Below are 23,379 nucleotides of genomic sequence, written 5' to 3' on the forward strand. Positions count from 1 at the left end.
CAGCCTCCCTGGTGCTCGGCAAATGTCCTAACAAGAAAAACAGCTGTGCATTCAGGCGAGACTTAATTAATCATGCCAGCCACAGTGGATGTCAGAAGCTCTGCTGGTTTCTCTCTCTCTAAGCCAAGTCTGATTCTCATTCAGCCTGTGTGTAGACTCAGGAGTGCCCCCGAGACAAGAAAGCAGCTCCCACTCCCAGCTCTTCTTGGAAAGACTTGTCCCTTTCTGTCATCTTAGTTCACCTGGCCCTCTTTGCTTCTACTGCTTTCCAGTGATTTTTTTTCCTTAAATGATTTTTTACCTATCTGTTTTATTTTTCTTAACTTTAAAAATCCTGCAGCAGGAGAATGGCCTACTACTCACTATTCTCTGCCCAGGAGCAGGACTTAATTCTGTTTTCAGTACCTACTTTTTACTCCAGCCCCATTCCTTCCCCTACCACCCCAAATCTCATATCTGATGGGTGTCTGACCATTTTATGCCATTGCCATTTTACACTCAAGCTACCTGAAGCCCCACTGAGGATAATTCAGTCACTGCCATAGTACTCTCCCCATCTCAGTTCACATGTGGGGCAGGATGCTTTAGGCCTGAGCTCCGAGTGTGTCCTAGGGCTTCTGTCTGGCTCATCCACATATTTGTTGAGTACTCAGTGTCATGCCTGGCCTATGGTGGGCACTCAACATTTGAGTGAGTGTGCGGGCTGAGGATAGGGGTTGCTAGCTGACCGTTGAAGGTAGAGGATAAGGGGCAGAGGGCATGGAGGAGGAGGTATGCCATTTGTGGTTCTGAGCAGTCTGGTCAAATCACAGGAACGTTTGGCCTGAGTGTGTGGAAAAGACTACAGGATGCCCATGATGGTCCTCATGAAAACAGAGCAAGCTTAGAGGAAGACGGTGACTCCACTGGCACCACCCAGAAGGCCTTACATCTGGAGCTGCAGTGAGTGAGCACAGCCTGCTTGATCTTCTCTGGCCTGAGGAGGGAGAGGCTATGAGTCTTCCCAGGTCCTGGGAAGCCTCTACCTGGGTTGGGTAGAGCTAGGCATGGGTGGGGAGGACCCTCAGAAGGCCAGAGACTTGAGGGTTGCAGGCAGCTCTACTCCACAGTGGCAGCTATGGCTGGAGAGCCCAGGCCCTATTTTAGCCCAGCTCAGCTGAAAGGTTGAGCAGTGAAAGGGGAAAATACAAAAACCCAAGTGCTTGGATGGGGCCCTGTCCCCCAGCCAGGCCCAGATTTGCTAGAGCTGGCTTCCCTGCAGAGGTCAATGCTACATGGCCAGAGGTCCCTGGCAGAGGAGTGCTCAGGCCCAGGCCCAAGGCCCTGATCCTGAGAGGACATTTGTGTTATTTCCCTGATTTGCGGGGAACAGCAGGCTGCTGGCTATTTGTTCCTCCCCCTGCAGGTTCATCTCCTACCCACTCCATCCACTCCATTCTTATTCCTGACCAAGTCTCCAGCAATTCTGGTTCATTCAAGAAAATGTGTATTGAGATCCTACTGACTGCCAGACCCTTGTGCTAGGTTCTAGAGATACAAGACATGCAGACACAGTCCTGCCTCAGAGAACTCACAGTTTACTCGGGGAGGTGGACATGCAGACTCATGGCTGCAGTTTTATGTGATAAGTAATGAGAGTATTAGGAACAGGGTATTAGGCTAGAGGACAATCTACGTGATTGAGTGGATCAAGTAAGGAAGGCTTCATAGGAGAGGTGATTTTGGAGTCGGGTTTTGACATTTAAGTAGGAGTCTGTCAGGCATCCACAGAATCTTTGTGACTCCTATGCTTCCATCAAGGCATACATCTTGACAGTACAGTGGAGGGACATCAAACAAGGCAAAGGCAGGGTTTCCCTGGGGCAGGGGGCAGACATGTTTAAATAGTCCACAAGGGGAGGTCCAGATAAAGCCAGACCGGGTGTCAGGTCTGCATGGTGGAGAGGACAGAGTGGTGGGAGAGTGGCAGGACTGCTGGGCCAGCTGGATCCAGGCTTTGCAAATGTTAATTCCATACTTACTCAGTGATGGGCTCTGGGGAGTCTGGCCTGAGGGAGGGATGGAATATTGGAAAGGATCAGGCCAGGAAGGGGAGAGCCTTTCAGGGTTTCTGGGAGGGTCACCCTGCTTTGCAGTGGGGGGACATCTTGTGAAGGAAAGCCCCCACACTAGGGAGCAGCGGGATCTGGCTGAGGCCCTGATATACCAGCGGCGAGAGCAGGCGGCGCTGATGGCCCTCCTGCATGGGAAGGCAGATAAGGAGGCAGACGCTTGGGCCAAGCTGAAGAGGATGGCCCTGATGTCCCCGTGGGCTGGAGAGCGCCCCCTGGAAGACATTGAGGACAGCTGGAACAAGTGGGAGTCCAGGGACAAGCAGGTGAGGCTGGGAGGGGAGCACAGGGAGGGGTGCAGGGACCCCCAACTCGCAGCCTTCATTCTTGGGCGTGGCTCCTGCAGGTGAGCAAAGTCTTGGGAGCGGCATATAAGCCCAAGGAACGCTTGCAGAACACCCGGTTCTTGTCCACCAGGGTGCCGTATGGCTGGATGAAGCATCAGGTGAGGCGGGATGGGGCAGCTCCCCAAGAGGCTGGGTCAGGGGCCAGGGGATCCCATGTCCACCAGCAGCCATCCTTGTGCCCACACAGCCCTTCAGTGGGGGTGGACGGGAGCCTTTGTCCTTTAACAGGATTCTGGGCCATGGATAGGTCCAGGTTGAGACTGATGTGGCGGGTTTGTTTGCCAAGGCCCTGGCTGAGGTCATTGATGCAGCTTTTGTCCTTGGGGACAAGCCTCAAGGGCCTGTGGGACAAGGTCCCCTTGGGCGGGGCCCCCGTCTATAGCCTCCAAGCATTTCCTATGGTCTGTGGCTGTCTATTTGCTGGTTAGCATATTTCCCACCTGTGTCCCCACTACCTTGGTGCTCAAACAGCAGACCAGGGCATCATGCCAGGCCCATAGTAAGAGACAGGGTAAACGGAAGGAGTGGCTCTCCATCAGGGACAGAAAGGAGCAGGGGATGTTCGAAAGAGCAGATTTGAGCTCCAGATTTGAGATCCCAGCCTCTTGCAGCCTCCCCGTCCTTGTCTGCCATGGGAGTACTGTGGGAGCCTCCTCCTCCCCGTGGTCCCCTTAGGAATAAATGAGATAACACTGAAGGCCATGTCCCTGCAGGGCCCCCCTGTCTCGGGCTGGGGAGAGGCTGGTGTGAGATGGATTGCTCCAAGGAGCTCTTTGCACCTGGGCCTCACCCAGGGTCCAACTCGAGGCCTCATTCTCAGAAGCGGGCAGTCAGCTCGCCAGCTCACAGAGTTGCCACAAGCACCGTAACTGGGTGGAGAGCAGGGCTGGGCACTTGGCCTGGTGCAGGGTGGATGCATGGACCCGCAGGCCACGGTGGTTAGTGGCAGCCACAGTCCTCTGGACACGCCTTCTTGGCATGGGAAGACCTCAGGGCGCCTCCTTCCTGCGAGTCTATTCTTGATTCTGGGTGTCCCTGGCTCCAACTGGTGCCCCGTTCCCGCTCCCCACTCTGTTCCCTGCAGATCTCGCCTCAGGTCTACCAAAGCCTGCACTTCAGTGATCTGACGCCCACTCAGCAGCCCGACTTCCTGACCAGCAGGGGCCCAGCCCAGCAAGACCAGCACATCCGCCTGGTGGCCCACCATGTCCAGAAGGACCTGGTGCCCAGCAGGGAGCGGGCTGTGCTGGATACCACGGACAGCACGCCTGCGGCCACCTCCTCCCCATCTTCCTTGTTATCTGTCGCTGCCTCAGCCTCCAGGCTGCTGGACTCCAGCTTGCCCGCCTTCCTGAGGCCCCAGTTCTCCTTCTTGCTGCAGCCCCAGTCGGCCTCCACGGCCCATTCCACCCCCTCGGTCCCATCCCCGGTGTCCAAGTCCACCCTGCAGAGGGCAGTGACCCCCAAGCACATTGTCTCCTCCTTCGAGCGGCCCCCAAGGCCTCTGAAGGCCACCTTCATGTCCTCTGTGAAGGGGGGCTCCCACGTCAGGTTCTGAGGTGCTCCGCTGTCTTCTCTAGTCCTCCAGCAGGGCAACCAGGCCCATGGCGGTCCTGCATGTTCCCAGCTTATTCCCTACCAGACCCAGAGGATATGGCCCTTCCCCCAGCCGCCCCACTCGGCCTCTCTGGGGAAGTTCACCTGTCTCCTAATCTTGTCTTCTCTCTGGCCCCGCACAGAGCCCTGGGGCAGAAAATAAATGTTCTCAGCTGTGGGCATCCACAGGTGATGAGGTTGGGCTGTGTGTTCCTTGCCCCCTTAGGTCCTTCCTTTTCTGAGACCGGTCACATCCCCTGGCCCTGGCAGAGGCAGAGAGGAGAGTCCCTTTCCAAGGACACCTGGGCATGGCTGGTTGGCTTGGAAACTTGGTTCAGCCTCATGGCAAGAGTAAGGACCGGCAGCCATCTGGTGAGGGTCATGGCTGTTTGTCTTCTGCCCCTGCTGTCTGTCAGTCTTCCCTCATCATCAAACACTCACCCCAAGCACCCTGTTCTGTCCCGTGTGCAGAGAGGGCTGGAAGCGTGGTGAGCAGCACCCCTCCTGGCTCTGCCGCTGTCAGGCTATGGAGTCCCATGTGTCCTTCCCCTTTGGCCCAGAGGTACCTGTCCAGACCTCTGCTGGGCCATCAGCCCTCTTGGCAGCTGGAGATCCCATTCTGGGGCATGTGGGGCCCTCTGGACACATCACCTGCAGCCTGAAGGGAGCTGGGGCAGCCCACTGCTGCTGAGCAAGGAGGAGGTGGGCTATAGGCTGGGGGTTCTTGGGGGATATCTCTGTCTCAGTGTCCTCATTGACCCTCCTGTCCAGTCGGAGGCTCAGCCCTGAGGGGTGCATGTGTCGTTTCTCATCTCTCTGTTTCTCCTTCCATTTCCCTTTACACTTCACAGGGGTGGAAGCACAGGCTCCCCACCACCACTCTGCTAGGAGGTTTTTTTTTTTTTTTGAGACAGTCTTGCTCTGTCACCCAGGCTGGAGTGCAGTGGCACGATCTCGGCTCACTGCAACCTCCGCCTCCCAGGTTCAGGTGATTCTTCTGTCTCAGCCTTTCGAGTAGCTGGGATTACAGGCATGTGCTGCCATGCCCGGCTAATTTTTGTATTTGTAGTAGAGACAGAGTTTTGTCATGTTGGCCACGCTGGGCTCAAACTCCTGACCCAAAATGATCCACCCGCCTCAGACTCCCAAAGTGCTGGGATTACAGGTGTGAGCCACCGCGCCCAGTCTGCTGGGAGTTTCTGCGTCACCTGTGCCTCCTTCCTGGGGTCACTGCATCCTCTCCTTTATGAAGAAACTATGATCTAAGCCCTCCCAGCTTGGTTCTTGCATTAAGGAGTCAGGGGAATGCAGGAGCCAGGCATTATTGAGGCCAAAGTCCATCTGCAGTCTGTATCCCAATACCATCTCTGTATCCGTTTCCTAGTGCTGCTGGAAAAAAAGTACCACACTTGATGTCTTAAAACAACAGAAACTAATTGTCTCGGCTCTGGAGGCTGGAGGTCAAGGTGTCAGCTTCGAAGAGGCTGCAGCTTACGTGTCAGTAGCTTCCCAGCAAACCCACCCAGCAGCCCTTGTTGATTTTCACTTTCACAACAAACACCTATTAAGTGCCTTCTAATCTATAAAACTCTTCCTTATGGTGGAGCTGAAAAAGGCGTCTGTCTGGGGCTGAGGAGAGGCCTGCTGTCTGGGCCACAGAGGATCATGGCGTGTGTCCCCAGGAGGAGGTGCTGGGGATCAGACACCTTTGTGGTCGGGGTTGGGGGCACAGGTGATGGGGCCCTGCCCAGGCCACGCAGACCCCAAGCAGTGCCTCCCCTGACCTTCCCGTCATACCACCTCCCTTGGGAAGGGGCTTCTCATTTTAGACCCCTGCCTTTGCGTCCTAGGGCTTCTGGATGCCCCTGGAAGTTGGTAACAGAGCACCCCACACAGGGGCCTTCAAACTAGACATTAGTTTTTTCACAGTTCTGGAGGCCAGAAGCTCAAAATCAAGGTGTCAACAGGGCACCTTGAACCTGGTAGGGGAGGACCCTTCCTTGCCTCTTCCAGCTTCTGGTGTTTGCTGGTAATCCTTGCTTGGTGTTCCTTGGCTTAGAGATGCATTCCCCGCCCCGCTCCTCACTCTGCCTCCATTGTCACACGGGCATCTCCTTCATGGGTCTCCATGATGCCTCTTTTCTTTTCTTTTTCCTTCCTTCCTTCCTTCCTTCCTTCCTTCCTTCCTTCCTTCCTTCCTTTCCTGCCTCCTTCCTTCCTTCCTTCCTTCCTTCCTTTCTTCTTTTCTCCTCCTTCCTCCTCCTCCTCCTCCTTCTTTCTGCTTTCATCTTCTCTCTTTCTTCTTCTTCCTCTTCCTCTTCTTCTTCTTCTTCTTTCTTCTTCCTTCTTCTTCTTCTTCCTTCTCCTCCTCCTCCTCTTCTCCTTCTCCTTAGAGACAGGGTCTCACTCTGTCACCGAGGCTGGAGTGCGGTGGTGTGATGATCATAGCTCACTGCAGCCTCAACCCCCCAGGCTCCAGCGATCCTCCCACCTCAGCCTCCCAAGTAGCTGAGACCACAGGTGCACACCACTATGCCTGGCTACTTTTTAGAATTTTTTTGTAGAGGCCGAGCACAGTGGCTCATGCCTGTAATCCCAGCACTTTGGGAGGTCGACATGGGAGGATTGCTTGAGGTCAGGAGTTTGAGACCAGCCTGGCCAACATGGCGAAATCCCGTCTCTACTAAAAATACAAACATTAGCCGGGTGTGGTAGTGCATGCGTGTAATCCCAGCCACTCGGGAGGCTGAGACAGGAGAATTGCTTGAATCTGGGAGGCGGGGTTTGCAGTGAGCCGAGATTGTGCCACTGCACTCCAGCCTGGGCAACAGAGCAAGGCTGTGTCTCAAAAAAATAAAAAAATAAAAAATAAAACTTTTGTAGATACAAGATCTTGCTGTGTTGCCCAGGCTGGTCTCAAACTCCTGGGCTCAAGGGATCCTCCTGACTCAGACTCCCAAAGTGCTGGGATTATAGGCATGAGCCACTGCACCCGACCACAGTGTCTTCTCATAAGGACACCAGGCATATAGGATTAAGGGCCCGCCCTACTCTAGTATGACTTCATCTTAACTGATGACTTCTGCAACGACCGTATTTCCAAATCAGGCCACATTCTGGGGTACTGGGCCTGTGGGCTTCAGTATATCTTTTTGGAGGACACAGGTCAACCCATAACAGCCCCTGAGGTTGGGGAGCAGAAGAGAGTGTGGCTGCACTGAAGATTTTTCCCAGTTTCTTTTTTTTTGAGATAGAGTCTCACTCTGTTGCCTAGGCTGGAGTGCAGTGGTGCGATCTCGGCTCACTGCAACCTCCGCCTCCTGGGTTCAAACGATTCTCCTGCTTCAGCCTCCCAAGTAACTGGGATTACAGGCATGCGGCACCATGCCCGGCTAATTTTGTATTTTTAGTAGATATGGGGTTTCACCGTGTTGGCCAGGCTGGTCTTGAACCCCTGACCTCTGGTGATCTACCTCGGCCTCCCAAAGTGCTGGGATTACAGGCATGAGCCACCAGGCCCTGCCGATTTTCCCAGTTTCTAGAGCTTTCAGCTTTGTAGCTGACGCCCTCTTCTTAAATCCCAGTTGTTCTCCCAGAAAATTTCAGCTAGAGTCCCGCAAACCAGTGATGAACTCTAAGTTACCTGCCACCTCCCCACTGACCCAGGGACCGGTGTTTCTGAGCCAGGCGCGGAACAGGGGTGGCTGTGCTCGATTCCTCTCTTCCACCCTCACCGGATTTCCCTCGTTGACTTATCTGAGAAGGAGTGGGCTTGAACTCTTTCCCTTCTGCAAAAGGATGGAATTTTCCTGCATTCCCTCTTTCTCAAAGTTGAAGGAAGTGAGAGACAATCTTTATTAGACAGGTTCCAAGCGTCAGGCCCCAAACCAGATACTGAAAGTGCATTTAATCCTCACAGCATTCCATGAGGTGGGTGCTGATATTACCTCATTTTGCAGAGAAAGAGAGGCTCAGAGAGGTGAAATTGCTTGCCCACGATCACGCCAGGAAGTGAGGGAGTCAGTGTTTGAATGCTGGCCAGGCTCAGCTGCTCTGAGTGTAACTGCTGGGCTGTCCCAGATAACTCAACCCCCACAAAGCTATGTCCATTGGCTTTGGGGCCTGTCCTGGGCTCTGGCCTTGCTCCCTTGGGAGGAAGGACCCCTGGTCCCTCCTGACTGTGCTGTCCTGGTGTTTGTCCAGTTTAGCCCAGCCTGCGAAGGGCTTGGTGACCTTGGCCACCACTTGAGGTGGGAGGGGAGAGTCCCTGCCAAAGTCTCATTGGCTGATGCCAGAAATCAGCTTCATTTATCCAAGGTACCCAGCCGATGCACCCAGTCCTGGTTGCCAGCACCTCAGGGTCCTGCCTCTCCAGCGCTGAGCCCTGGTGTAGTCTGTGCAGGTTTGGAAAGTGAGTTGTGGGCCCGGGCAGGGGCGCAGCTGGGATTAGAAAGGAAAGGCAGGACAGGCAAGGCCTGGGGCAGCTGTGGGCTCTCTTGAGGAGGATAAGCGAGATGCTCCTCACCAGTCCAGACTCTATTTCCAAAACCCTCTCCCACCCATCAGCTCACTTGAGCTGTACAACAGTTTTCTTAGGCATTTGCCCCATTTTACAACAGGGCAAACTGAGGCTCAGCGAGGAGTAAGGTTTCACAGCTAGAAACTGGTAGAGCTAGGATTCGAACCCAGGGTTTTCTGAGCTAAAGCCCTCGATCCTCCCATTACATCCTGCTCTGCGCAGCATCTCAGGTGGAGAACTCAGGAAGTGGGGAGGTGTGTGGATAAGCTGGTGAAAAGGCCTGAGGCCAGGCCTAGGGCTGGCCCCTCCTCTGCCCAGAGGAAGGACACGGGGGAAGGAGACTGGGGCTGGGGAGCGGGGAAGACGGGGGTGGTAGCTACCAGGCTTCGGGGGATTTTCTTAGAGGCTTCTGCATAGCCCTGACCTGGAGGGTGGTTCAGGGTTTCCTTTAGAGACCCAAGATCTTGACATGGGGACACCTGGCTGGACACCATGGACAAGGACAGCCCAACCTGTCCCAAATCCCCTGACTCGGGGACTTTTCAAACCTCCCCTCAATGCACCCAACCCCATTACAATAAGCTTCTGTGACCCCACCCTTGAAGGGGTCAGTTGACCCTAATGCATCCTTTCCCTGCCTGGTGCTGTTTGTGCCATGAGGACAAAACCAGGTTGGGCAAAGCAGAGTCAAACTTCATTCGTTGATCAAGGAATGGGGAAGGGGAGCTCGTGTTCAAAGCACCTTCTCCCTAAGGCATAGGGCAAAGGGGGATTTTTAAGGGCTTTTAGGGCAGGTAGGTGGAGACTGGGCCAGGGATTCCTGGAAAAAGGTGGGTTCTTCCAGGAGGGGCTGGACCCTGCACAGTCTTGTCTTTTGCACCCAGCACTTTTTGTGCCTAGCAAGGTACATTGCTCCTGCCGGGTGGAGATTTTCTCAGGGTAATGAGGCAAGAGTTCTGTCAAGGCGGCACTGCTTGGTTCAGCTTATCCTGTGGCTGGTTCGTGGTTGTTGGCTTCCAGCCTTCACTTCTGCAAGCACAGCTGTGAGCACAGGTTAATTTTGCAGGTTGTGGGGCTTTTCTGAAAGAACTAAGATCATGCTGCAGTGACACTTTCACTGTGTTTCTCACACGCTGTAGATCTGGTGAATTGTAGGCACTTAAAGAATTGTAAGGTCTGAGTCTCATCTCCTACCCTGACTTCAGTCAACCCTGGAGATTTGCCTCAGGTGCCAGAGCCCACAGGCCGTCCCTCCAGGCAGCAGGTGCCCAAGATGCAGCAGTCACAGGCCCCAGCATGACAGGCAGGGTTGAGCTCCATCAATAGCGAGTGAGCAGCCGTGTCTGCCCCACTGCCCACACCCAGCCTCTCCCACCCAGGCCCTACCCGGGATACCGGGTAGATCATTCCAGAACACCAGAGTCAGAAGGAGCTTAGAACCCAGATGGGGAAACAGAAGCCAACATCCCCCAGGAGCCGGCATGAGGAAGCTGGATTGAGGCCCTGCCTCCCGGTCACCGGTCACCCTGGTGCGTCCTCGAGTGCCCACGCCCCTCCTCGCCTGCTCTCTGCTTTTTGCACCAATGGTGTAAACCCCACTTGGATTTAGCTCTTTTCTGATTCTAAAAGTAGCACAGACTGAGTACAGGAAATTAGAAAGACATAGAAAAGCATCAAAGTCAATAAAAACCACCTGAACTCCATCATCCAGAGATCATTTTGGTGCATTTTTCTTCTAGATTTCTTAGCCCAACTAAAAAACACCAGGGTTCATCTGCCTGGTGAGCCACAGACCACTCGCTGTGAGAACTCGGGTTTTGATCAATAGGAGCTTCATTACTTGGCACAAGTAAGGAGAGTGCTGGGTGTATTCTCCAAAGCATGGTCTCCTTGAGGGAAAGTGACGGGGGGCTTTCTGGGTGATGGAGAGGGGAAAGGGTGCATCACAGCATACAGAGGAGGGGTCTCAGTTGCACAGATGCAGTGAGTCATCATGCGGCACATAGGTCTCATGTGCTGGTGATGAGGCTGCAGCTCCTTCCGGGGGGGAGACTTCAGCACGGTCATGAGAAAGTTCACAGGGGTTCATCCGTAAGTTGCCAGTGTCTGTGGGGTGCCCGTTTTAACCAACTAGGCAACTGCATCCCACATAGGGGTTTTTTTTGAGATGGAGTCTTGCTCTTGTCACCCAGGCTGGAGTGTGATGGCGCGATCTCGGCTCACCACAACCTCTGCCTCCTGGGTCCAAGCGATTCTCCTGCCTCAGCCTCCCGAGTAGCTGGGACTACAGGCGTATGTCACCACGCCCGGCTAATTTTTGTATTTTTGGTAGAGATGGGGTTTCACCATGGTGGCCAGGCTGGTCTTGAACTCCTGACCTCAAGAGATGCACCCGCCTCGGCCTCCCAAAGTGCTGGGATTACAGGCATGAGCCACCACACCCAGCCCCACATAGGGTTTAGGAGGAAGTGGGCTGCAGAGTGGGAGGTTGTCCAACAGGCTGACTGCCAAGTTGATCATGAAATTTCTATCGTCCATGGAACCCTGCCTGTCTGTGTACAGAGACTTTTCTGTTTTTATGTGAATTTGTGCACACAACCACATACACACCCATGCATACCCTTACACTCACACACACGCACACTCAGACTCACACTCATTCACTCACTTGTATACTCACATGCACAACTCATAATCTCAAAATCGACGCTTCATACACATCATTCTTCGTGTGATGAGTAAACGCCTCAATGCTGCAATTCTCGGAGGCCTCGCCCACGATGGCTGCTCCTTAGGAGCTGAACCTTCTCCAGGATCTAGAGCTGCCGCCCAGCTGCTCTTGAAAGGAGCAGGAAGACACGCATGACGGCATCCTGCCTGCCCCTAACAATGTACTGCTGCCACCAGACAAAGGAATGGACAGCCATCTGTCTGCGGTGGAGCAGAACTGTCTCCTCAGGCCCGGCTGGGCTGAGGGGTCATGGCCACAGGCTGGCAGCCCAAGGACGGGGACATGGGACATGAGGGCACTGAGGAGAGTGTGGGGATAGCTTTGTCCTCAGAAAGAAGCCACCTTTGACCTCATTTTGTGGTGCCACTTCCAAATTTCACATGTGCTCAACTCTTGATAAGCATCTACTGTGTGGGGGGCACTGGGGACACTAGAGTGAGGAAGACTCCGCCCTTTCCTGTTGGGACACGGATTATTCCGCCACAGCATGGATGCAGCTTCTTGTTAGCTTATCCAGCAGATTATCTGTCCTGAACGCATACCCACTCCTCTGTGCCAGCCAGGCAAATCTCACAGGAGAGTGGGCAGACATGGGAGAAGCAATCCAAGACGACTTCCTGGAGGAGGGGGTCTATAAGCCCAGGGCCAATCAGGACCTTTGTGTTTGGAGAACAGGACCCTGTTCTCTGCCTGAGAAGGCCTTCTCCCAGATGGAATGCCTCTCCCTCAGGCTCTGCTTAGATATCCCCTCAAATACCCGGTCACCCCTGGCCTACTTTATCCTCTGATAAGCCCTGACTTTAGATAGGATGGGGGTAGGGGAGGGAAGGTGGCTCATGAAGGGGTGCCTGGGCACACAGAAAGTTCTCGCCAGTTGCAGACAGTCCATGGGGTAGGTCGGCTAGAAGCCTGGCATTGCCTATCACCCACAGAAAGCAGTGGGAAGGCAGAGGGCGGCCGGCTGACTTAGCCTATGCCCTGTCTCACGGCAGCCTCCTAGCCATGCATGTCCAAATCCTGGTCTCCAAAAGCATCCGGGAGCCGCTGTCCTGCCTGGTGAGCCCTGGGGCCTTTGCAGTTCCACTCATTCCTGTTGAGCCCAGAGAGGCTGAGCCATGGCCAGGGGTCATAGAGCACACTGGAGAGTGCCTGGCAGGCCACCATGACCAGGGACACACTCCTACTTTGCCCCAGCTGGTGGTGCTGCCTGTGGGAAGAGAAACATCCCAGGACCCAGAAACTGCCCGAGGCACCCAGAGGCTGTGCTCAGGTTCCCCAGAATACTGCAAGAAAGGAGGAGAATACTGCAATGGGCTGAGCTGTGCCCATTATTCAGATGAGGAAACTGAGGCTCAGGAGGTGGTGAGGATCAGGTGGTCTGAGGGCATGGATATTTTGGAAAGTAGGGAAACTGAGCAGACCCAGGGGCCCAGGGACATAGGCAAAACTCTTGCTCACTCGCCCCGTTCTCAGGTGGGAAGAGAGCTGTGCTTTGTGTTGGTGGCCTGGCCTAGCACCCTACCCCCGTTTCCTCAGAGTTTACAGCAACACTGCAGGTCAGGGCAATGGCCCAGAGATGGAATGGGACCAGGCAGGGGCCACACAACAAATCAATGGCAGGGCCAGTTCCAGGTCTCAGCCCCATCCTGGCTCCCCCGTTCAGACCCCAGCCCTGTCTCCGGCCTCCTGAGCCCCTGGCTTGAGGCTGGGTTGGAGAGGCTTGGGGGTGGGATCCCTCTTCCACGGTGGGCTTGTCCTGGTCTGGGTGGGACTAAAGTGCTGAGCTGCAGGGTCCAGGGGACATCAAGCCCCCTTTCCACCCTCTGGTTTTCTTGTCAGTCTTGGGGAAAGAGCTTGAGATCCTGGGCCAGCAAGCCTGGGTTCAAGTCCTGGTTGTGTGACCTCAGGTCAGAGACAGCTCCTTGCTAGCCTCAGATATCTGCAAAACCGGGGTGACAGTACTGCCTGTCTCATGCCCGTTATGCCTGGGCATGCCGCCTGGCACACAGCAGCTGCTGGGGAAGGACCGTGAGGTGATTTCCTTTCCTCCCAGTGCCATGGGCAGCACGGAATGGGCCAGGCTGCAGGCTCCAGCTACCCCTTTGAGGTGCTGTGGGACCCCTATGAGGCCCTTCCCTCCCCGAACCTCTGTCTCCCTAGATGGGGTACCAGCAGGTGGGGGGCCTCTGTGCTCAACCGTGAACCAACGTGGGCATGGGATGGGGGTGGGAGACAAGGTGGGAGGCCCAGAGCGGGAGGTGAGGGGCTGAGGGCTCAGCTGGGACAGGGAGGCAGCCACAGGGTCTTTGGAGTGCCCCCAGTGAGGCAGGAAAATAGGGTCTGAAGGCAGGGAACATAAGCCCAATTCTCACTTCAGCTAGGACAGGAAATATCCTCTCCATGGGGTGTAGGCCAAATAAATAACTTTGTAATTTTACTTTATCCTCTCTATTTACATAGGGTGTACCCCAAGTAACCAGTGGAATCCTCTAGAGGGTATTTAAACTTCCAAAAATTCTATAATGGGGCCCTTGAGCCCCTCCGCTCGGGCCTGCTCCCTCACTGTGGAGTGTACTTTGATTTTCAATAAATCCCTTCACTCCTTCCTTGCTTTGTTTGTGTATTTTGTCCAATTCTTTGTTCAAGATTCCAAGAACCAGGACACCCTCCACCATTAACGCCATCTCCCTGTCCCGTTCCACTTCCTGCCTCTCTTTCCCCCATCTCTGTGTTTGTAGCTGTGACTCTGTCTTCCTGTTTCTCCATCCATTCTCTTTCTGCTTCAGTCTTATTGCTTCTTGTCTTTGGACTTGTGTTTTCTCTGTCTTCACCTCTCTGCTCTCTCAGGCGCTGCTTCTCACCCTGATTCTCTCTCCTCTCAGGCATCCCAGAGTTCTAGTGTTATCGGCGCCCTGGGTCCTTGTAATCTGCCAGGATAGAAATCAAGAGCGATCACCAGACATAGCAGCAAAGAGAAAGAGTTTTATTTAGCTTGTGCACGAGGGAAGTCAGCAATGTGAAAGGAAAAGGGCAGGCTGCTCCCCAGGGGAGTGTGTGGGTTAGATTTCCAGGGCCTTTCTGTAGGGAAGGGTTTCACCAGGGCATGTATAGGAGGAGGGGTTTCTCTAGCACTTGCACAGTGGCTCAACACACTTTTTCAAACATTGCATGTAACATCAGCATTTTAAATCTCCACCCTTGGGCATGATTTGCAGCATTAAAATGAGGAAGAGGGTAAGTTGAAGTTTAAGTCTAACTGCACATGCGGGGCCCCAGGGAAGTCCCTAGCCCCCTAGAGCACGAACTCGTGGTGAATAGTTTCCTGGCTCTTTGGCTGCTGATTGGCTGGAAGTTAGGTGAGCTACAGCCTGATAAGGGGTTTTTGTACTTTTTCTCTAAACCACATCAAAACCAGGAAACCTCAGCCTGCCTGTCTCACGAGCCTCTATTTCCTGTTGTAGATGGTGACCAGCTTGTCCTGGTTTGCTTGGAACTGTCCTGGTTTTCAAATGTAAGGTTCCACATCCTGGGCACCCCCTAGTCCTGGGCAAACCAGAATGGTTGGCCAGACTGTTGCTGTGACTGGGGTGGGGCATATCCTGCCTGCTTTTTTCTGGGCCTTATGTGCTAAGTGGTGTCCAAGGAGAGGCCCTGGGGGTCCGGGTGTGGGATGGGCTGGTGACTCATCCCTCCCTGCCCTTCCCACCCACTCTTGCCCTCAGTGCTCGTGCCCACCTGGCATTCCGGACACCGTCCAGGGCACCCTGGCTGGATGGCCTGTCTTCATGGGCCATGGTGCAGGGCTCAGGCTAGAGGTGAGTGAGGGATGGGGGGCCCGAAGCCCCTACTGTGCCTGATATGCCTTCAGTATGTCCCCTGTCCCCAGGTGGCTCTGCACTTGACGTCAAGGAACACAACCATTGCACCACAGCTTGGTCCTCTGACAGTGGCCCAGCCACGGCTCCGAGGATACGCGCCCTCCCTGGGCATTTCCAGGCCTTCCTGTTGGCTGTGTTCTCTGTCCTGATCAACCTCCCCCCGCAGATCCCTCCCTGCACACAGGAGTTGGTGGTGAGGGGATGGCCCTGCGCTTCGGCCCCTAGATTCTCCATGCAGCAATCACAGGCCAACCACAAACTACTCACTCATCAGGAGCTCACACTTGCTGCAACCTCAGGCTTCTAGACTTTGGCTGGGGCCACGGATCATGGCCTCTGAGCTCCACAGGTCCTCATGCATGATGTAGGTGAGATGTGTTTTAAGTCCTCTCTCAGTGCCAATTTGCTCAATACGTTCACCAAGTTCTAACCACATTGGATGCAGGTTTTTCAAAGCTCAGAGCATATTAGGTTAAGGTCATGGACCCAGTTGGCCTGAATATGAATTCGAATTCTGCCCTGTATTAGACCCTTTTTTCTAAGCCTCAGTTTTCTCATCTATAAAATGGGTTCAATGATATTACCTACCCCATGAGATGTTGTGAGTATTCAATGAGATCATCACAGTGCCTGGCATGGAAAAATAACTTTTTATTGAGTAGTTGTTTTATGCAAGGCGTGACTACATTTAACCCCCACACCCATGGGATTCAAAGAGGTCGAGTAATTGGTCTAAGGTCACACAGTTAGGAGGAAGCTACATCCCTAACCAGCAGGCTATCCTGCCTCTGCCGTAGTAATGACTAACATTTAAGGAGCAGTTGTTACATACCAAGCACTATTCAAAAGGCTTGATATGTTCTAAAGATTTTACTTTTAATCCTCACAATTCTGAGAGATAGGTACTAATATTATTCCAATCAGTTAGGTAAGGAAACTGAGGCACGGGGAAGTAAAGTCTCTTGCCAAAGGGTCACATAGCTGGTTAGTGGTGAAGCTGGGATTTGAACCCAGGAAGAAGCCTAGCTGCAGAGACTGTTTTTCTTTTTTCATTTTTTTAGGTGATGTTTTTAACCACACTGTTTTTTCTTTTAAAACAGCCTGTGTCTTTATCTTGATCCTCTGAGGATACCTAATGCCCAAGAATTATGAGCTGTTATTATTATCATTATTATAGACAAGAAGCTGGAAGAAGGTGCAGGAGGCTTTGAGGGGAGGAGCGTGCTGACAGCAGAGCATGGAAAACTAAGAGCAGAGCCCAGGTACATAGGCTGGACATGGTCCCACGGCTCAGCAGGTAAAGGGGTTAACAGCTCTTCTTCATGGCTGAAGGAGCTACGTCCTTTCTGGAAAGACTTCCATCAAGATAGGGAGAATAAACAGAGCTGTGACACCATCAGAGTGGGCCCATGAGGACAAGAAATTGACATGGGGGACGTAGCCATGAAGTGGTGACTGCCAATGCCCCTCTGATGTTTGCTGAGAACTTTGTGCCTCTTTCCATAGCCTCATGGCTGTAGTCCCATTTGAGCCTCAGAATGGTCCCTGTTAGGCAAAATGACTGCTCTGTTTTATAGATTAGAAAACTGAGGCTCAGAGGGGAGCTGTGACTTGCTCAATGGCACACTGGCTCCTGTGCTGAGCTCCAACCCCAGGCTGGAATGCTCACACACACAAAGGTGGGCACTGTGTGTCAGGCCTCTGAGCCCAAGCTAAGCCATCATATCCCCTGTGACCTGCGTATACATCCAGATGGCCTGAAGTAACTGAGGAATCACGAAAGAAGTGAAAATGGCCTATTCCTGCCTTAACTGATGACATTACCTTGTGAAATTCCTTCTTCTGGCTCATCCTGGCTCAAAAGCTCCCCCCCGAGCACCTCGTGACCTCAGAGTCAGATGTCAGAGAACAACCTGCCAGCCTGCCAGCCAGAGAACAACCCCCTTTGACTGTAATTTTCCACTACCTACCCAAACCTTATAAACGGCTCCATCCCTATTTCCCTTCGCTGACTCTCTTTTCGGACTCAGCCCGCCTACACCCAGGTGAAATAAACCGCCTTGTTGCTCACACAAAGCCTCCTGTTTGGTGGTCTCTTCACACAGATGCGAGTAAAACTGTGATCCTGGTTTCCCAGGCCTGGGGTGTATAGAGAAGTCAAACATGGCTTCCCGTGTAAACTGTTAGCGTAATGCCCAACCTTGTTTTTACTAACCCTGTTTTTAGACTCCCCCTTTTCCTTTAATCACCCAGCCTTGTTTCCACCTGAATTGACTCTCCCTTAGCTAAGAGAGCAGACAGACTCCATCTTGGCTCTTTCACTGGCAGCGCCTTCCTCAAGGACTTAACTTGTGCAAGCTGACTCCCAGCACATCCAAGAATGCAATTAACTGATAAAATACTATGGCGAGCAATATCCGCAGTTCCCAGGAATTTCTCTGATTGATAACGCCCAAAAAGCCCCGCGTCTGTCACCTTGTAATAATCTTAAAGCCTCTGCACCTGGAACTGTTTACTTTCCTGTAACCATTTATCGTTTTAACTTTTTTGCCTACTTTATTTCTGTAAAATTGTTTTAACTAGACCGCCCTCCCCTTTCTAAACCAAAGTATAAAAGAAAATCTAGCCCCTTCTTTGGGGCCGAGATAATTTTGAGCGTTAGCCGTCTCTTGGCCGCCGGCTAAATAAACGGACTCTTAATTCGTCTCAAAGTGTGGCGTTTTCTCTAACTCGCTCAGGTACAACATTAGTATTGAGGCCGAGACAGGGTTTGACTATCAGGGCCTGGCATGTTCAGTTTTCAGAGCTGCTGAATCTTTATCCCAGTGGTAGAATCACAGGAAGAAAAGGCCCATGGAGGCTTGCACTTATGCCCATTTCTACCATAGACATGTTGGGTACCTTTAGGCAAGACCTTGCTCCTCTCTGGGCCTCTGTTTGCCACGTGGGCCTTGAATTAGATCAGTGTTTCTTAACATGAGGACTCATTTTCTCAACATGAGATGTCAGGATGGGGAGGACCCTAGAACGGGTAGTGTATCAGGGTTGAGCTGATACTCTGCAGAACGTGGACTCCGGACTTGAACTGACTGACTTGGGTTCAAATCCCAGCTTCTCTACTCACTCCTGGTGTGACCCTGAGGAAGCGTCTAAACCTCTTAGAGCCTCAGTTTCCACATTCATAAAATGGGGATGAATGATTGGCAGCTGAATTCCCTGGTGGGGAGAAGACGTGGGCTGGTGGCGGGGCCTTTGGGCTGTCATAGGGCTGAGGACAGCTGCAGGTACCACACAGTGCTTATCAAACTTGCCAGCAGTGACCTTGGAGCTAAAGCTGACTTGGGTGCCCCCATGGTGCTATTGGAGGAGGGCTAGTGGATGGTGGAGATGTTCGCCCTTGTGGAGCTGCTGCTGTGTGGACCCAATGGCTCGCTGCCTCCTGCTGCTTGGACTCAAAGAGGTGAGTGCTGCATGAGGCACCCTCACCCTCTAGCTCCTCCCCTCACTGTCCCGGTGCCATAGGCCCTGCCGGACACCTCCCCACTGAGGGGTGAGTGACTGAGAGCAGCACAGACAGGGACAGAGCTTCAGGCCAAAGGCGCGTAATGGGAATGGAACGATCTCAGCAGCAGGCCCACAGGGAGCTATACTTCCAGGCACAGATCACAGGTGTGGGGTGGGGATGGAGGCCTGGGAGGGCCCTGAGGGGTGGGGCGACTCCTGGGTGTCACCTGCATGGACCTTGGGGGACTGAACAAAGGATGACAAACGTGGGAATAAAGATAAAGACAAAAGAGTATATTTGGAAGAAAGGGTCAGGGGACTCCTTGCTTCTAGTGAACAAGGGCCCTGAGCTTTAGAGCCCTTCACATTTCATTGGGTAAAGGAGATAGGGAGAAGCGGGGGTGGCTGTCGGTCAGGGGCTTAATTTACAGCAGGCTTGCAAGACTGCATTCTTCGAACAATAGGTTCTAGATGTCCCAGTAGATAACCTCAATGAGCACGGTGCCAGGGCCCTCAGCAAACCTTCTGGCAGCAAACCTTCTGGCAGTAGGCGCAGTTGTGGGTTTGCCCACATCCTGCATTCATGATAAACAGTTTGCTGTTTGATCATATAGCCTCCAGTGGAGTGCTGAGTTGGTTACGATTCCTTTGGCCTTTTCAGCTCCCAACACCTGGGAGCTCCTCTTTGCCTCACCCCCAATCCCCCTTGCAGGATCTCGTCCTCACAGCCATGTTTGTGGTTGATGGATGCAAACTCACGGTCTCTGTGGACATGAAGAGATGAGCGGGATGGCTGCAGGCACAACGCAGACTTCCTGGGGAGCAGAGGTTAGGCAGCTGGCAGGCTCGGCAGTCACAGTTGCTCAGGGAGTCCTCTCTTATTGCTGTTGTTCCCAGGAGGCTGCCTCTCTTTCTGTCCCTCTTTCCCTGTGGATCCAGGGACTGGCTCCAAACCTAGCAGGGCCAGAGCTCACTCCCTCCTTGCTCCCATGGCGTCTGGTCACGTTGATGGAAACGGAGGCTCAGAGAAGTTGAGACTTGCCCGCAGCCACACAGCGAGCAACCAGGGCTAAGTGCTGGATTCCTGTCCCAGGCTGTTCCAAGGCAGCCCCTCTTGGGGAGAGCCTCAGAGATGCCCTGTCTCTCTGCTGTGCCTCCCTCACCGGGTCCTCACCTTCCATGAAGAATGTTCCTGTAAGTGAGGCCAGGGCTTGGGGATTCAGACACATTCTCTCTGAAGGATGAAGGGCTGGTGGTAGAGGGAGATCCACTCTGATGCCTCCTTCCTCACCAGCCCAGGTGTCAGACCTCAGCCTATGAACTCCCAAGCTCCAGTGTGACCTCCTGGTGCCCAGCACTGATGGTCAGCTCCGACCTGGCCTTTCTGGTGGGGCTGTGGTCGATAGCACTGCCCTGCCTGCCTGAGCCCCACGGCCGACCTCTGAGCTAGCTCCACCGGCTTCAGGACCCCACACAGTGCCCAGCAGGCCACTCAGGCATCCACACCTGAACGGAAGGGGAAGCGTTGGTCTAGTCCTTCCTGCATGAACCAAGGCCCTGCGAGGGATAGGGACTGGTGGGCGGTCACGTAGCTGGGAGGTGGTCAAGCTGAGGTGTCACTTACCCAGCTTCCCTCGGCAGTGCCAGAGTGCTCATGTCCCGCAGCCCAGCAGCCTGCATGTGGCAGGGCTCTTGTGATCACCAGATCCTGTAGTGACCTCTGGTCTCGGGAAAGGGGGAATGAGCTAGCTTTGCCTGGTGTGGACACCGAAGGCAGAACCTGGACTCAGTGCCTCAGATACTGGCTGAGGCCCGCCAGCTCATGAGGGTGAGGGAGAGGTATTTGGAGGGTGATGAGAAGGGTGGCCAGTGTGGGTCTGATCTCAGTCTCTCTGAAGGCAGCTAGCTGGGAACCCACTGGAGACATAGCCCAAAAGAGTGCAGCAGAAGGCTCTGATTCTTTTACGTAGATTAGCCTGATTTTGGCCTTCTACCCTATAATATAATTTAATATGGAAACACTGCTTAACAGCTGGGCGCAGTGGCTCACGCCTGTAATCCCAGCACTTTGGGAGGCTGAGGCAGGCAGATCACTTGAGGTTAGGAATTCCAGACCAGCCTGGCCAACATGGTGAAACCCTGTCTCCACTAAAAAATACAAAAATTAGCCAGGCATGTTGGTGCATGCTTGTAATCCCAGCTACTTGGGAGGCTGAGGCGGGAGGATTGCTGGAACCTAGGAGGCAGAGGTTGCAGTGAGAAGAGATCGCACCACTGCACTCCAGCCTGGGCGACAGAGTGAGGCTCCATCTAAAAAAAAAAAAAGAAAGGAAACACTGCTTAAGTACTTACAGGTAAATGTCTTTACCTTTCTCTGCATGAGATTGCCACCCTGTGTCACTTGCTAGCTTGGCCGGGGCATTCCTAGAATGTTTTGGGGGCCAGTGGGTATCATGGCTTGCCTGGACATGGTGGTGGGGGTAGGTTCTAAATCTTGATGACTTTACACTTTTTTTTTTTTTTCCGGAGATGGAGTCTCGCTCTGATACTCAGGCAGGAGTGCCATGGTGCGATCTTGGCTCACTGCAACCTCTGCTTCTCGGGTTCAAACGATTCTCCTGCCTTAGCCTTTCGAGTAGCTGGGATTACAGGTGTGCACCACCATGCCCAGCTAATTTTTTGTGTTTTTAGCAGAGACGGGGTTTTGCCATGTTGGCCAGGCTGGTCTCAAACTCCTGGCCTCAAGTGATCTGCCGGCCTCTGTCTCCCAAAGTGCTGGGATTACAGATATGAATCACTGTGCCGGCCGACTTTACACTTTCTAACTCTGGTCAAGATTAATAGGGTTGGTGTTTCTTTCTTTCTTTTTTTCCCCCCTCTCTCTGCCCAGTGTCCTGGGTGTCAGCTGGTGGGCACCATCGTGAGGCCGATAGAGTAGGAGGTGGTGTGCCCATTGTGTAGATGGGGAAACTGAGGCCCAGAGAGGGCCTTGGCTGGACCCCAGGCCTCCCACTTCTCAGCCCTTGCTTTTCTCCCCACCCATTTGTGGACAAGCCACCATGAGGTTGTCACCCTGAGATTGTCTCATCTGGGGAATGCTGCTGGTGTGCTTGTGACCCTGACCCTAGCCTCAGTGAGGCCCCTCAAGGAGTGTCCCCTGGGGACTTAGGTGAGGGCAGGTTGCGCTAGCCTCCTGCCCATCCACAGTGGGCCTTATGCTGCAAATAAACGTCGCTGTTTGCTCCAATTCCCAGAACCTGAACCTGTGCCATCTCCTGTGCCATCAAGAGCCCTCCTGTTCACTCATCCGACTTCTATTTATGGGGCAGCTCTTGCGTGACAGGCTCTGTGCTAGGCTCTGGGGACCCCACTTATCACACAGCCAGCAAGAGCCTTTCACACTGGCATCCTGGGGGCCTTAGGCCACTTCTGGCAGGGATAAGGTGAGGACAGGTATCTCCTGGTGCAGATGAGGAAAGTGAGGCTCAAAGACTGACTCCCTTGGGCAGTCAGTGAAGGGGCGCAGGCCGGGGGAAGGGCCTAGGCTCTGTCTCATCACTGGGGCCCTCGCCACTGTCTGTCCAGGGGTCTCGTGCAGGGGTCTCTGAGTCTCATCACTGGGCCCTTGCCACTGTCTGTCCGGGGGTCTCTGAGTCTCATCACTGGGCCCTTGCCACTGTCTGTCCAGGGGTCTCTGAGTCTCATCACTGGGCCCTTGCCACCGTCTGTCCAGGGGTCTCTGAGTCTCATCACCGGGCCCTTGCCACCATCTGTATGGGGTCTCATCACTGAGGCTCTTGCCACCGTCTGCCCAGGGGTTTCTGAGTCTCAGAGAAGCAGCCTGCCCCAGCCATGCCTGGTCTGGTCTCCAGGGATTAGCGGATTAGCTAATCCTCAGGGCTTGAACTGGGCTTAACGGAGGCGCCACTCTGGCGGCCCTGTGGGTGGTTGGCACTCTGCACCTCCGGTTCTTGTCTTGGTCGCCTTGGATCCCACCCTGGCCGGCAGCCGACTCCTCTGCTGCAGTCCGGTGGGTGGGCTGAGTGGCGGGCGGGCGGCCAGCCTTGTGCATTGTGGACCTGGACTGGGGGTGGGTGGGAGGGAGACCTTTGTTCTCGGGCTGCCCCAGAAACGAGCCCCTGCCCCTGCTGGGCTGAATCAAGGTCCTGTTGTGGGACTTGGGTGAGACTGGGTCCCTCGCAGGGCCTCAGCCTCCTTGTCTACGCAGAGGGGCTATTCGACTGCACTGTGAACTGTAATGCTCCATCCAGGGACTGCTGACCTTGGAGGACAGGAGGGAGTGTGGGGAAGGGGTGGGTGGATAAAGGGTACCTGATCATCTGGGCAGGGGGCTGAGCTGCATGCAGTGGGGCTCCTCGGATGTATGACAGAACTCCCATTCATTGAGCGCCCTTCCATTGTGCGACAGTCTCAGCCATCTGGGTTGGGGGAGGGGGTGGGCCACCATCTGCTCCCTTGGGCATCACTGGAAAAATCAGGGTTCAACCCTCTACTCATGGTTCCATAGAGTTGGCTCAGCCAAACCTACTGGGACCTGAATGGCTGTGGGAAGGGTTGAGGGGGGGAACCAAGCATTTTGGGGCCTGGCAGGTCTGGATTGGGGGTCAAAGCATCACTGTGACTCACTGTGTGACCTTGGGAAGCTGCCACATCTTTCCATGCCTCGGTTTCC

General features: G+C 53.9%; 1 protein-coding gene across 1 annotated transcript in view; it reads left to right on the forward strand.

The window, feature by feature from the left end:
- Window positions 1-4,242, forward strand: part of EFCAB8 (EF-hand calcium binding domain 8) — a 108,231-nt gene extending 103,989 nt beyond the window's left edge. The window contains exons 26-29 of the mRNA XM_054542133.1: window positions 813-942; window positions 2,173-2,377; window positions 2,458-2,556; window positions 3,543-4,242. Coding sequence (XP_054398108.1) covers window positions 813-942; window positions 2,173-2,377; window positions 2,458-2,556; window positions 3,543-4,016 — 908 coding nt within the window. The 3' untranslated portion in view covers window positions 4,017-4,242. The remainder of the gene's footprint in view (window positions 1-812; window positions 943-2,172; window positions 2,378-2,457; window positions 2,557-3,542) is intronic.
- The last annotated feature ends 19,137 nt before the right edge of the window (window positions 4,243-23,379 follow it).

This window comes from Pongo abelii, chromosome 21, assembly GCF_028885655.2.
Source record: "Pongo abelii isolate AG06213 chromosome 21, NHGRI_mPonAbe1-v2.0_pri, whole genome shotgun sequence".
In the NCBI taxonomy this organism is placed as follows: Eukaryota; Metazoa; Chordata; class Mammalia; order Primates; family Hominidae; genus Pongo; species Pongo abelii.